The following is a 15977-nucleotide window of genomic DNA, read 5'->3' on the forward strand; positions in this document are numbered from 1 at the left end:
AAAATTGAGGCCCACAAGAACCTATGTGATCTGACACCAGTCAGTCTAACAGCTTTGACCTTAACTCCTACCCCCACCAACCCTAGTTCATTAAGCTTTAGCCATCCTGGCATGCTTTCTGTTTTTTGAATACATCAAGTTCTGTGGACCCCTGGGCCTTTACATGTCTTGCTTTTTTCTGCCTTCCTACTCTTATCTTAACTTTTTACATGAATAGAACCTTCTCAATCAGAATCAATCTTTTACAAATGAGCAAACTGATAATTACACTATCTGAATTTCAGATAGTGTAAGTAACTTATTTGTGGTCATAGCATTTTGTACATGATGAAGCTATGTTTTGCTCTCATGTTGGAATTATTTCATGCTCTTCCCTAATACTAGATAACAAAGTAAAGATAGTCCACCCTAGGGCTCTGGGTCAGGTTATGACAATGAATCAACAAATATCTACTCTTGGAAAAGATAGAAAAAATAACTTATTTTAGGAGTTCCTTTTGTAGTTCTCTTTCCTACCTCTAGTGCATTCTCCAGCTTCTGTGAGAATACTTAGATTGGCTAAGGAGAAAATTTGAGATAGATGCCTTTGGAAAATCTTGTTTCAGAGGTTTGAAATTAAATACTTGCTTATGTAAGAAATGAGAATATGAGGACCCAACCAGAAACCCTTACAACTTACTTAGTTAGATGTCCAAACAGGATTTTCATGGTGTCACGATTTGGCGGAGGGAGTTTTTGCACAAGAGTCTTTATAGTTTGAATTCTTGTATTGTAGTCTTGCTTTTCTGGAAAAAAAATTGGAAAAGAAATGAGATTTCATAACTGCATGAAGGAATATTCTTAGGAGAAGTTTGGACAAAGATTTAGCAACTTAAAGTCCTAGTCAGCAGCCAAAGAGAATAGGTATATTCAACATCATTATCATGCATTATCATGAAATTTCTTTATTTGAACTCTGATGTAGATCATAGCTATATGAAGGAGCAACAGTGTGGCTTTGACATAATCTTGTTAAGATCAGGTATTGATCAGTTTAATAAATGCTTTACTATTTTAAAATAATAGAGGTAGGGTTAAGAATGGCTTTTCAAAGATGTCCTTGCCCTAATCTCTGAAACCTACGAATATGTTGTCTTCTTTGGCCAAAGGGACTTTGCTGACTTGATTCAATTAGGACTCTGAGATGGGGAGATTATTCTGGATTATCTGAGTGGCACCAGTATAATCACAAAGGTGGTTAAAAGAAAAGAGAGAAAGATGACATGGCAATATAAATACAAGGGTAAATGGCTATGTGATGAAAGGCCATGGGCTAAGGAGTAAAGACAGCTTCTAGTAACTGGGAGAGGCAAGGAAGGAGAACCCCCAGAAGGAACACAGGGCTACCAACACCTCGATTTCTTCCCAGTGAAGATGGTTTCAGACTTTAGACCTCCAAGAATGTAAGAAAAAAAATTCATGTGGTCTGAAGCCACTGAGTTTGTGATAATTCTTTACAGCAGCAATAGGAAACAAACGGATGAGGACACATAGTGTGGTTAAATTACCAATATTCTATTGTTCACTTGATGTTGTGGAAGGGGAAATAATCTTTGTTATTACTATGTGTTGTCTTTTCTCCTTAACACATTTTGTTTTGGCTATGAAATAAAAAAGCGCAAAAAATAAAAACTGAGAGCATTATAACTAGTCATATGCATCTTAAAAAATAGGAAGTTGTTTAAAACTACATACCACATAGATTGCTTTTCCTCATTTTGTTTCTTTTTTCCTTTATAGGCACGGATGGCATAGTAAGAATTGATTTATTTAGCACCTAGAGAATTCATCTCACCATAATTTTAACCGGGACTTAGAACTATAATTATTTAATGAACTTAAAGACTTTATATACATTGACTTAGGTATATTTCCTTTCTAGATTCTATCTCTAACCTCTAGCACAGAGCTTGTAGTGATCCTTAAGAGGTCACTTTTTAACGTATTAAGGTGGTAATACGTAAGGTACACACCCATCCAATATTCATTCTCTTCTTCCTTAGCAAGACAATACATTGTTGAGGGGATGGCAATGTACTTGGCTAAAAGAGGTCATTTCCCAGCCTCCTTGGCAGCTGAAGTGACCATGTGACCACGTCTGGCCAAAGAGCCTTTGGTCAAAGTGATAGAAGGCCCTGTGCAGGGAGCTGATTTAGTTTGTAGCCATTTTACTCTGCTCCCCAGAATGTAGATGGAATGGCGTGCCATCCTTCTGGATGTGCAGTGGAACATACAACTAAAAGGAATGTCCCTGAATCTGTGGGGCAGTCAGACTAGTCCTGCAGTCTCTGTCTCTGAGTTTCTTTAACATAAGAAAACCAGCCAGGGTGTACTGAAGATTTTGAAGACAAGACTCTTATACTAAACCCTAATTCCTAATATAACGTGCTCCCCAAAGCCCAATTCATTATCACCTGTTACTAGGTATATAAACTTTACATAGTGGGGAAGAAAGAGTTAGTTCAGAAACTGGCAGTTTTAAAATACACTGTTGCAAAAGAAACTTTTAATAAGGAATTATAGGAAAATATCCTGCAAAAGATGGTATTTGGCTAAAGCGGAGTGGGGGGCAATCTTCCTAGTAGAACTCTGCCTTGGAAACTTTTCTTCTTCCTCCCAAAACCACAAAGGCCTATAAATAATGCCTCCCACAGTCAGAGCTTTCAAAATTGCAGTTATTCTTAGAAGAGTTCCAACAAAATATGGATTGGACAACTGCAAATGAAAGTGATGGTGGGGGGAGAAATTTAAAACAAAAAAAGAGGAAAAGAAAAGAAAGAGAAAGGAAAAGAAAAGCCAGTTGCAACATCATAGCAGACAACAGATAAAAACTTTCTGTCAAAAGGGTAGAAAGCCCCTTTGTAGCTTAATGATGTTTAAGACAACGTGATGCTTCATAGGACCAGTTGGATATTATGGGATATAAGTAATACAACTCAATAAAGATGAGAGTGAAATTGGTATAGGAAGTCCAGGGCAAAGTTTCTTAGGGCTATTTGGATACTTTGTATCTAGTCATCTGAAGCTGATACCCACACCACTGATTCTATGTATATATATATACATATGCACACAATATACAAATACATATACACACATTTAAGTATTCACAAGGTGGATACATTCTGCATAGTTCAGCCTGATGTTACTAGTATAATTTACCCGAGGAGCTGGTGAACCACTTGGTTCAAACAATAAAGATGATGTTGGGAGAGGAGAGGAAACCTTTCCAACTTCACTGAAATCTCTTGCCAAAGTAATGATCAGATCAATGTCAAAGCCTCCAAAAGGGATCAGTTGACACTGGAGATTACAGTGATAGCAGCCATAAATTGAGTTCGAAAAACGGTAAGTGGAGAGTGGTCTAAACGGTTACATCCAGCAAACCTCAGTTTTAGGGAACATATGACTCCGGTTTAAGAAAGGTTGGAGGTTGCTTAATTGCAAATAATTGTATTTGCAAATATTTTGAGCAGGAACTAAAACTTGAATAAAGTTTGTTTAACCATTAGGCAAGAGAACGACGAACTTCCCTAGACAGAGTCCCTTTGCTCTCTTCTGTGTAGCATTGCACTTAAGACATTCTATTTATACAACATTTCACATGGTATTTCTATGGCTTGAATGCCTTTCAAGTTCTCCCATTTAGCTGGGAGTTTTCTTAGAAAGCCAGACAGCTCTTATCCTGGCATATAGTGGGTTAAGTGAAAGAATAAGGAATTAGCGAGCAAATGAAAGATATGAGCATGGATTGGAATACACAGACCTCAGTGTGAATTCTGTAACAGCTTTTTATTAGCTGTGTGGTCTGGGACAAGTTCTCATTTTCTTTGAATAATATCTCAAAGGCCCGTTTTATGGATTAAACAAGAGAGTATGCAACGTACCCAGCACAACAATGGCCAGTGAAAAGTAAATACTCTATAAATATTCATCCTTTTCTCACCTTCACCTTTTTTGAGGCCCATGCTGGGTCTGGTTCACCTTTTATTTTCAGCAATGAGCATTCTGTCTGGTTGCAGTGACCATTCCAAATGTAGTTGCTGATCCTGGAACTGAGCTGGTGCCCGTGGATGACAATCCATTTGCTATGGTAGCCTGACACTTCATAACGCACTCGCTACTTCGTGACCACCGGAAGCTGATGATCTGATTGGTGAGCAGTTCAGTTACATTTAAGAATCCTTATAAAAGGCTATGGTGGTTCCCATATCCGCTTATAAGAAACATTCCACATGAAGGCTCTTTTATAAGAATATTTTCCCCCTCTTTCTCTAGTTTGACACATACTTGAGAAATTGCACAACTGAAGAGTGGTACACACAAGTCTGTGGTTAAGTTCTATTTCAGTCCTGAAGGGGGAACTGAACACTGGTTCAGAGAAAGTTCAAAGATTATTCAGGAAGAGAAATCAACTTTCCTTACAACATAATCAGAACATAATCTTTGAAAAGTTTATAGGAAAGCAGTGGTTTCCCATTCAAATCGATACCACACCCATTTTTCCATAGCTTATGAAATCAGGAAATTAGCACTTCTAAGTGGAGGGACATCTAAAAATACAATTGGTTACATTAAAATTGAAATGACACCTTTTCAGATATGGTTTATTGATGTGTCATATAAAGAATTGGAATCTGCATACATAATACAGGCCTGGTTAATGAGCTAAGATTCATATACAGCTTACTAAAGATGTGTCAACTGTCTTCAATTGATTCACTGAGCATCTGAAAGACAGCATTTTTCTATTAATATTTCTCCTTCAGCATATGGTTTCTCATTATTGTGAAGTACTGAGAGTTTTGAGAAGACTTTGAGATATCTCTGACTTTTTTGCATTATGACCTGAAGGAGGGGGAGAAATTTTTTCTCATGGATGCTTAGAGAATCTCTTAGGAAAATTGTGAGGCAAAATCATTCTAATAATAAGGAACTCCATAATTCTTCTCCCTTTCTCTCACTTTTGCTCCTAACCTCATTTCCTGATGACTTATTTTAGTATCTACTCAATTCTTTTTAATGCCTCTGTTTCAGCTCTCAAACCCTATCCCAACCGCCCTGCCAGTCTCTAAACAGATGCATATCATGAAAATAGTAAATGATCTTCCTACTGCCCATTGCTCACCCACTTGACCCCATATTCTCAAACCACACCAAGCTCTGTTGTAAATGAGCTTCTTCATAAACAACTCCAGGCTCCTTAGAGAAGTAACAGCTCTTACATGGTGTGAAATAGCCTTTAATGTTATGATAAGGATATGGCTTTATAGTTTTGCCCTGATTCGTGGTTTTAAGGACACATTTTTAAAAAAATATACTTTATGGTAGTTACATTTACATTTGTCTGCATGAAATGTTGCTACTAAAACAAGGGCATTTACAATCAAATGCCTTTTCTGCAAAGAGATAAGATAAAGTTATACAATGGTGGAAAGAGTTCTGTGCAGTACAGTGCACTCTGGACCTGGTGATCCCTGGATACTTTTCTGGCCTTACCATCCATGCATTTATTATTCTTAACTTATTTATAACCACATGTTAAGTCATATTCCAAAATTAGTTCTTCTTTGTTATATAGGTTCACCCAGAGGAAGAAAAGACAAAATTCTCACAGCAGCCAATATATTGGTAGCACTACTCATTCTATTTATCTGTAATTCTTAAAGGACACTGTACCCCTATGTTTTAAAAAGGTCAGCAATATCTCAACTCTTCTGCTTCTGAATATTATTCTGGGATGTATAATGCATCCTGAATGGAAAAAATAGTAGTCACTTATACTTTAAGGCCATATTTGGAAGAAAGCAATTGAGTTTCAATTCAATTTATATTTTTTTGTATCATGACAATTTCAGAATATAGGGAGAGACTGCCCTGGCTTATAGGATGGATGCGTATCTTCAGATAACACTTTATTTTTTAGTGTACTCTACAACTGAATACAAGCCTTTGAGGACATGCCTTTAGTTATAAAACTTGAGTTAGGTGTTGAGGAATCATCCAAGTCATGACAATTGCTTGATACATTTTTTTTTTTTTTAATAACTTACATTCACTTTAGGGACAGAACAACTGGGGGCAAATTCAGGACTCATAAATCCATGCAAATAGACATATACTTCAAACTCTTGTTTTAAAATATGAGAAGTTATATATCATGAAGGAGTCTGAAAGAACTAGGTGAGAATTCTTGTTCTGCTATATGATTTGGGGCAACATATGATATGTTGCTTGAATTCTTGATGCTCTCCATGCCTTAAGCCCCCCAAAGCCCATACCAGTTCAAACTGAGAACAGAGGTATATAGCTTGCAGAGCAGGAAAGACATGGTCGGAACTGCATCAGCTTGACTCAGGTAAGGCCTCTTTCTTTCTTTAGCACGAATCATCAGAGAATTCAGAATAAATCAACTCACTGGCACACTTGTATTTGGTTTCTACTTCTAGGAGATATTAATATTTTGTCTGATTTTTGAATAAAGAAGGCTTTTAGGAAGAACTGTAAAGGTGAAATAACTCTCCATAGTTAATAAATGTCAGTAATAAAAATATTACGGCCAATTGATTTCCATAAGACCATGGATTCCCTAACCTGGGAGGAAAGCTTCAGCATAATGGCGTGCGTCATTTCTGGAGGCCGTTTCTGATCGTTGTGCCGGGGGAGGCAGGCCATCCAGAGCATGCTGCTGGGAACAAGCCTAATCCGTTAAACGCAACCGTGATTTCTTTCCACCTCTACTCCTACTCTCTGGCAGTGAATAATTAGAAAATCAAAAGAAAAAAAAAAACTAGTTCTTAAATAATTTTTTAGAGTATTGAGCACATACATGTATACATGGTTGAAGACAAAATATTAATTAAGAGCTGTGTGCAACCTGTGGCAGATACAGGGTTGATCCCTGACTTCTGTCATTTGACAACCCATGGGGGCAGATACAACACAAAATACATCATTAGAGATGTTTAAATTTAAGACATATCATAATATAGGTATCAGTGAAGTTTATATGTTTCTCCTGACTGAAGGGATCCTTTAAGTTGGTTGTTAAACTCAAAATGCTTCTGACGTGCTAGCCCATTAAACCAAAAAATAATTCACAATAATTGAGAAATGTACTTAATATTAAGTCAACAAATGTAAAAATTTATTTAATCATTTCCTGAAGGCCTTAGAATTATTATTCTTAACTTCTTTATATATTCTGGGTTTTTTTGTTTTTGTTTTTGTTTTTTTTAGATTTTATTTATTTATTTGACAGACAGAGATCACAAGTAGGCAGAGAAGCAGGCAAAGAGAGAGAGAGAGGAGGAAGCAGGCTCCCTGCTGAGCAGAGAGCCCAATGTGGGGCTCGATCCCAGGACCCTGGGATCATGACCTGAGCCGAAGGCAGAGGCTTTAACCCACTGAGCCACCCAGGCGCCCCAACTTCTTTATATATTCTTAACATTCCCCCAATACACTCAGGAAAGTAACAAAATAAAAATCCCCTTTTCTTGTTCATGTAACTGTATCCATGCTATTCTAGGGACTTCAGGGGCATTGACCTCACACTGAGGGAGGAATATTTTGGAAAAAGTATTCAAGCTTTACTAGTAACTTTTTAAAAAAGGGCATGATTGCTTTGGTGCAACCCTTTTGGGGATGAGGTATTTCCTAAAATTCACCAACCTAATACTGTCTCTTAAACCCTCTTCCTCAGCTTAGCAGCATTGCCCCTCTTTGTCTGAACTGAAGGCTAAAGCAATGGCTAACATCCCAGCAGCAATCTTTACGGGGAAAGCATGATTGTATTGTCCTCTCTAGAATTTCTTGTTTCCAAAGTAATTTTGGAGGTGTCATGGTGGCCAAGTATATTTTGGTAACTTACAAATGATACTAATTCATCCTCAGGCAATAGTCTGTGCTGAGAAAACAAAGCTCACTAGTTTGTTTCTTTGAAATTCAGTTCTCCTGTGAGAATTTTCTTTAAACTATACTTATTCAAGTATATCTGCTTTTACAAGCTTAAAAAAAAACAACAACCCAGGAATTACCTTTGTGAGTCATTTGATGTCTTTCTAATCATAAACCAATAATCCTTTTCAAGTACTCAAGTAGCTATTTACATGAAGCATTATCTTTATATTTTTCCATGAGGGTAGAAATCCTACAAATACTTTCTTAGATTTGAAGTTTTCAATATGTGTCTACATCCGTCCTTTGGCAGATAAATTAAATTTAAGGGGATTTTTTAAAATCTCACTTAAAAACAACTAAGACCTGTCACAGAATTAAGTCAAATATTTTAGGTTAAATATACATAAATACATATATATATATATTTTAAAGCATATCCATAACTATTCATTTTGAGCAAAAGACCTCTGACAAGGAGATAGTAGTTAGTATGGTGATCTGTTTTTTTCCAGCCAGTCCATTTGACATGGCCACACAGTGACAGTGAGAACCATGGAGAGTTAATAGCACAAGGATCCAAATCCTTTAAGAAATGGGGAATAAAATAATTTTATGATTCAGCTTTTTTTTTTTTTTTTAATTGTGAGACTATTGTGAAAGAAGAAAAACAGGCAACATGTGGTAACTTTAGTCAGCATTTCTGAACTGGGAATGATAAACACCTCTGCCTGGCTCTGGCATTTATCAGGACTGAGATATTATTACCACATAGAGTCACAGCATGGTTACTGTTATCATCGGAAAAAAGAGCCAGCTAATCTTAATGGTTTGTAAAGCCGTTACCTGCACTGGTCTGACATTTATCATGATCATTTTACCACATGGGTCCTACATAGCAAAGGTCTTTTATCTGGAAGGGACATCACTATGAATTATTATTTGCAGCTAGGTAGAAAATTGTATGTTGTAGATACCTTTTCTCATTATAAATCACATAGTCACATTTCACCATTTCCCCCAGAAAGCTGCTGAGCCCAGGTTTTTGTTTTTTTTTTTTTTGCCACAGCTTGCTTTGCTCTCCATCTCTCTCTCTTTCTCTCATTTTCTTTGTAGCTTCTTGAAAATATTAACTATTTTTTCATTAATATCCTTAATATAATTTTTGAAGAACTATATATATGGTAGGTGAACATATGGACCTACTTTCATTGTAGTTAGGAGACTTTCCTCCACATTCTGTAAAGGGACTGCACAGTACTTTAGAAATTGAAGTTGATAAACTATCTACTTTTGTTGTTGTTTTTTGTTGTTGTTTTAATTGCTTATTCTCTTTTCCGTCTCGGTGGCCAGACATTGCTGTTTCTGATCTTGTCGATAGAATATTTACCAGTAGATCAGATAAAATTTCTGATGCTTGATTTGAAATACTTAAAACACGTATGCCATTTCTTGCTTGAAATCCTTAGCTTGGAAATGTGCTCTCATGGAGAGTAAAATATACTTTTATTTTGTTGGATGGTGAGTTTTTTCCAGACTTTATTTTAGTAAGTTACAATGGAGAAGAAGTTTCCTCCAACAAATTTGTTTAAAAAGGATCTTAGGTTCTATCCTTGTCTGTGTCCTAATGATACACATTAATGTATTATATAGAAGAAATAAGGATATTAAAAGGTGCAATATTTTAGAAACATGGGACCAAGTCAGTAAAGTGAAATGCATTAATTTGACAATGGAAAATTACAATGAAAAGCCCGAGTTGTTTACCATGGGGAAGAAATGAACAAATCCTCTTTTAAAAAGATTGAGACAACTAATCTTCTGAAAGAGATATTTATATATTTTCTTCTTTCTCAAGTGTTCCATTAGGAATAAACAAGCCAGAAATTCTGCACTTTTATAATGAAGAGGGAGGAGAATTCCTTGCCATTTTTGCATTTAGGAAGAAATGTGCAAGAAGAATGTGACAATTTAAGCAAATCAAGATTGTTTCAAATGGATCACAAACGGGACTTGGTGGGATATTTTATACTAGCATGTGAAGCAAACAGTAAATTTGAAAGGAGGATTTTCTCAATGGTCTAGTTCTGATGTGTTTTCCCATTTCTTTGTGTGTTTAAAAGAGGTTTGGATGTGGTTTTTTAATATTGCTTCAACTCTTTTGCAAATGAGTTCTGGAGAAATATTCGCACATGAAGGAAAGTCGATGTGCTGCAATGCTGACAGCAGCTGGGGGGGATATGAATGAAGAAATCAGATTCCCAAGGCTGGATGTAGCAAAAATAAACACCTACATGCCATTAAAAAAATTCCCATTTTACTTGTTTGTGGGTGTCAGTAGCAGACCACTGTCCCTTTGATAAAAACAATACATTTTTTTCCCTCAAGTCAGTCCATTCATAAAGGGATGGGATAAAAACTTGAAACTGATGTGCTGTATTTTGCAGGGATGTGCATTCGTTTGCTGTCCTGGTTACATTTGGTTACACATTAGTTTTTGTATTATTACACATTTCTTCCAAAGGAAATAGTTTCTGTTTCGGGGACTTGTGAGACATGCTTGCATAAATTTGGGTGCGGCTTGAGGGAGGGGGTGGTTGGAGAAGGTCATTTGCGAGATTAACCTGTACTTTTACTGCTCAAAATGAGTTGCACCCACTTTGGTTCAGTCATCTCGGATTTCCTTGTAAAGGGGTGGTCCCATATTCCAACACACCGCCCTCCCAATCAGATAAAAGGCTACACTGATTTCAAACAAACAAACAACAAACCAGCTTTTTATTCTTCTATTTCCGAATGACTCTTTTGTTCTAGTTTAACATTTTCCTGCCACTATTGCCCCCCAAATACTGTAACCTGGGAGCGTTTACAATAATTAGCCAGGGGCTTTGCTGCTTGGATTTTCTCCTTTTCTGGGGAACTGGGTGAATTGTTGAGTGCTAATGAAAGTCGGAGACTTCTAGCAGTGGTTCGAGCCAGGCACAGCGCACGCAGACGCTTTAAGCTTCCCACTGTGCGGCAGAGCAAGCCTCCCGCTGTTATGTTTACCATAGTTTTAATGTCTGTGAAAAAAAAAATTCCTGATGCAACTGAATTATGTTATGCCCTCTTGTTTATCTAACCCTACCCCACCCCCATTTTGGCCGATTCCTGTTGCCCCTGCCTATGACAGAAAGCGCCTTCTCAACACTGTGGCCATCTTACCACCTCGGTTCTTGCCATGAGAGCCCAGCTGCTTTGCAGCCATGTCTGGAGGACCATATGCGGTCTATCTAGAAGTTTCCAGAGGCTTACACACACCTTACTCTACTTATGTCACCTAATAACGGACATCCTCCTTTCCGCTGCATTAGAATATCACCAGAGGTAATGTTAAAGCACCAAAATTAATCATTGGTTTTGACAAAACAAGCTTCAAAATGTAAACGTACTTGGTGAACTGCACTGTGCCTTTAAAGAAATCTGTTGAAAGACCTCAAACAATCACTGCAAACTAAATAATGTGCTCTAAGATGAAACAACCGATCTGTGATTTGAGTTGATTTGTTCTTTGTCCTTTTCTTAAAAATGGTGATCTCAAAGAAAATGACCATTCCATTATATTGCAAATTGATGAATTCGCCAAGTGTGATGTACAGTGAAGTTTTTTAATGAATATTCATACAACTCTTTCAATGCATTAACAGGACTTAAGACAATGAGGATGCAACTCATTCCCATTTAGATAGTGGAGGGAAAGTGGAATTAATAGCACAAACAGCACTCGGAAAGTTCAACTTTAATGTATCAAACTCCAGGTGCCAGAGTTTGAGGAAAATAACCAATAATAGCCATTTTTTACATATTTGATGGGACTGATTATGCAATGTGCAACTCTAAATGGCTTATAGCACATTGTAGCATGGTTCCATCCCATTGGCTACAGTAGGGTGCAGGCAGATGGATGACAGTGACAGGGAGAGAAGTGCTTTTGCTTAGCCGTGCGTTAAGATGCCATCCAGAAGCTCTGTGCACTGCAGACACTTCATTAGGATGCCAGGATAATGGTAAACTACCACTCAGAGTGACACCCCATTTCCTGCTTACTGAGCGCTCCAACCTCGGCAGATGTCAACAATCTCACAGTGCTACAGAGCAGACCTAACTTTCCAGCCACTTTGACTCCAATTTTTTCCTCCTAACAGTGCCATACATTATGTGCAATATGTAACGGCAAACACCTCACCAAAAACAAAATCTGCCCAGTTCGTTATGACTGGAGTGCTTAATTTTTCTTTTTCTTTAAAAAGACGAGGTACAGTGAAGTTGGGTAAGAGAATACGTCCACTCGCTAACCTAACCTCAAAATTTCTTGCTATGATTTCCATTTGCTAATCAGTTCAAAGTGTTAATTGTGTGGTGAACTCTGATTAATAGTAGTTAAACTCTGAACACAGGGGATATGACTGTTTCTTTTAATTAATGGCCGTTCCAAAGGTAAGAGAATGTGGAATTCTTTTGTTAGAGATTTTAGACCCTGTTTCCGTGTGGTTCTTAGTCGTCTGCCAAGAAAAGGCTGACTTGAGCATCTGGATGGTATTTCCTCTGCAAATGTATAACTTGAGGCCATTCGCACACCACCTTACCAGAAATTCAAGCCAATAGAAAGTTTTTTTCCTATGGTGTAAAGTCCAAAAACCTTTTTATAAAGAACTAAGGTGTAATTTAGATAATGGAAAAAAAATTCCCCACATGGAAAAATAAGATTTTAAAATCTATCGTTATGATAAATGATTGATTTACATTTTGTGATTCTAAGCATCTTCTTAGAAGTTCAAAGGGCCTTGCAAATGGCAGGACTAAAAATAAATATCCCCCTTTCAGACCTGTTACCATTTCCAGGTAAAGACACAAATGTAAAGAAGAAGTCATAGCAGAGGTCACACTCCAAGGGAGAATTTGAATGCAAACTTTCAATGTGATGTCCTCTAAAAAGAGGTGATGCAAATCTTGACTTTTGGTTTTTTAAAAGTGGGATCTGGTTGGCAACATCTAACCACCTCTTGAAACCTGTCACAAGTTATGTTCGAATACAAAGAAAATGGACTAGAATTCTTAAAATAAACAGGAACTGATGATCAACATGGTGTCAAAGAATTAAGAATAATTTCCTTTGAGACAAATTAAATTTAATTGGAAAATGCCAGTGCTGGGACCACCTCTGCTATGGGCTATTGAACCAGAGAGTTTAACTTTCTGGAAACAGATAGGAAAAAAAAAATTCTTACCTCTCTTCAACAGTCTGATTTCAAAATCAGTTTCAGGGTCTATGCCAGCCTAGAACACTGAGTAGCACTCTTTCTCTTTCTCTCTCTATCTTTTTTTTTTAGTAGACTCCATGCCCAGCATGGAGCCCAGTGCAGGGCTTGAACTCACGACCTTGAGATCAAGACCCGAGCTGAGATCAGAGGTGGACGTTCAACCAACTGAGCCACCCATACCCCTCTCCCACGCCCCCAGCACTCTTTTCTTCAAAGCTAACGCTATTGAATAGTATGAATGTTTTCCTTCTTTCCTTTCTCACCAGTCCTCTTCCCTTCTAACTATAGATCAGGGCTTCTTTGTCCCTTGTAACAATTTGGAGATAGCAGCTTTCATAAGAGAACTGAGGAGCTTGAGACTCGACGGCAGAAAGGATGCTCTGATAATGGCACAGATCACGATAGAAATTGTTATCCCATACGTGAAACGTAGGAGGGATGGAGACTGGCAAAAAAAAATCTGTTAGGAATCAATTCTTGGAATTCTGATGTTTTATTTATGTATTTCATCTTTTAGAGTGTAGTGAGTTAAGAAATATAGTGGGGGGAAATTCCATATCAGGATGGTAGGGCCATAAGATACTAAATATGCTAGGTAAGATTTAATAAAATAGCTCTGATTATCAATTTGTCCTCTGAGTATAGTTCCAAGACAAGGATTTGATTCAAACTGAAACAGGGTATAAAAGACAATACACACAAGTGTTGGTTACATTTCCACCTTTTGAGATGAGTAAACACAACAAAATGTACAACCATGCGTGACCTTTAAAAACACTCATTTCAGATAAGCGAACAGTGCTCAGAAGTGCAGAACTTTCACAATGTCCATGAGACAAATAGGAAACCATTTAACATCTTCAATAGAATTTGAAACATCAAGAATTCTAATGAAAAGAAGTAGCAAGGCATAAGGAAAGAATATGGTAAGATGGAAAGATACTAGGATAAGACGATAAGGAGATAGATAGTGAGGAAAGAGTGCTAAAACTAAAAATACGAAAGAACTGTTTTTAAATTGCAGAAAAATTAGGTCAGTGATACAGATAACAAAATAGAAACGCTTCCGCAGGATGTGGAAACATAAAAATGGTAGGGAAAAGACATGTTGGAAGTCAGAGAATTGAGAGATTATCTATGATCTATAAGTATACTTGAGAGACAAACCAGAACATTTGAAAAATATACAATAATCAAAGAAAAAATTTAAACAAAATTCTGTGCATAAAAAACCGATCTCAGTCTTTAAAATGATGGCCAGATTCTAAGAAAACATTACTGAGTATAGACACTATCTTGATGGATTTTGGCAAAACTTTGAAGTGATAAAAATCAAGCATAATTCTACAAATATTCGAACAAAAAGAAGACAAAATAAGTAAACATCCAGGCTTTCCCAAGACTTATTTCCTTAAATTCTAAAATAAAACAAAGCAGTATCTACTGTTTACAGGGGGGAAAATTGTGGTCCCAAACTGTGTGCATACTCATGTTATCTTTTGCATGTTAAAACAACAGAAAGACATTCTTGTCCATGCAGAGATTTATAATAGCACAGCTTTCTTGAAAAGTTTACTGGAAGGCTTATGTAAGCCTACTGAGTGATGAATCAAAATTTGTAACTCGAAAATAGAGACATTATAAACAAAACTAAGTATCTATTTGGTTTGAACCCAAAACTCAGAAGGCACCATTTGATGATTTCTCTTTGGCTTCTATTTCATTCTTAGACCAAGAGTGGTCTTCTCTTCACAGTTCAGGTGAAAGCTCTGGGGACATAAGATGACCATTTAAAACAGTGCTATTGAGTTCTGGCATTTGCTAGCAAACACCATTATTGGAACATTGCACTAGAGAGTTACTAAACAAGACTTCTCTTCCTCTCTTAAAAATCAAAGCTTCAGAGAACAGCAGAATGTTTACTCCCATTGCTAAGATTCTTCGGTAAACATGCTTTGTATCTATAGTAATTGTGTTGAAAAAACTGAGCCTGGGGACAGTTAAAGTGATAAAGACTGAAAAAAAAAATCAGGTAATAATAGGAATTGTATACGAATTTTCCCGTGTTACATATGTTTTAAGAATTAAATAGGCTAGAGAAAAAAATGCCAAGCAAATAGGTCAAAAGGAAATACCCCAAAATATGGTGATGAAATTTAGAGTGATTTTAATTTTCTTCTTTTTACTTTTCTATTCAAGTTAGCCTCAAAAATGCCAAAGAAACAGGTCAAAAGGAAATACCCCAAAATAAGGTGATGAAATTTAGAGTGATTTTAATTTTCTTCTTTTTACTTTTCTGTTCAAGTTAGCTTCAAAAATGCCAAGCAAACAGGTCAAAAGGAAATACCCCAAAATACGGTGATGAAATTTGGAGTGATCTTAATTTTCTTCTTTTTACTTTTCTGTTCTAGTTAACCTCAATAAATATTTATTATTGTTATAATCTGTTAGAAGAGACAATTTAAAATACATTTGTACAACTGCTTAAATGCCGTATAATTTTATATATATATATATATTTATATATATCTTTATAACTTAATTTAAAAAGCTAGTAGAAAATATACCAAAATACTAACCATAAGTTCTCTTTGAATAATAGGAGTAAGGATGATTTCCTTCCATTTTTAAAATGCATTTTCCAAATTTTTATAATGAGTATATGCTATCTTGATAATAAAAATGATTCTCTGTGTTTGGTACAGACGATAATTTTAGTTGTTCTATGGCACGGGAAAATAC

At 36.5% G+C, this 15977-nt stretch overlaps 1 protein-coding gene across 1 annotated transcript in view; it reads right to left on the reverse strand.

Annotated features, from left to right (window-relative positions):
- ARHGAP15 (Rho GTPase activating protein 15) overlaps window positions 1-15977 on the reverse strand; it is a 610173-nt gene that overhangs the window by 60818 nt on the left and 533378 nt on the right. Inside the window, exon 13 of the mRNA XM_046018034.1 lies at window positions 680-785. Within this exon, the coding sequence (XP_045873990.1) occupies window positions 680-785 (106 nt within the window). The remainder of the gene's footprint in view (window positions 1-679; window positions 786-15977) is intronic.

The sequence above is a fragment of the Meles meles genome, chromosome 9 (assembly GCF_922984935.1).
Source record: "Meles meles chromosome 9, mMelMel3.1 paternal haplotype, whole genome shotgun sequence".
Classification (NCBI taxonomy): domain Eukaryota; kingdom Metazoa; phylum Chordata; class Mammalia; order Carnivora; family Mustelidae; genus Meles; species Meles meles.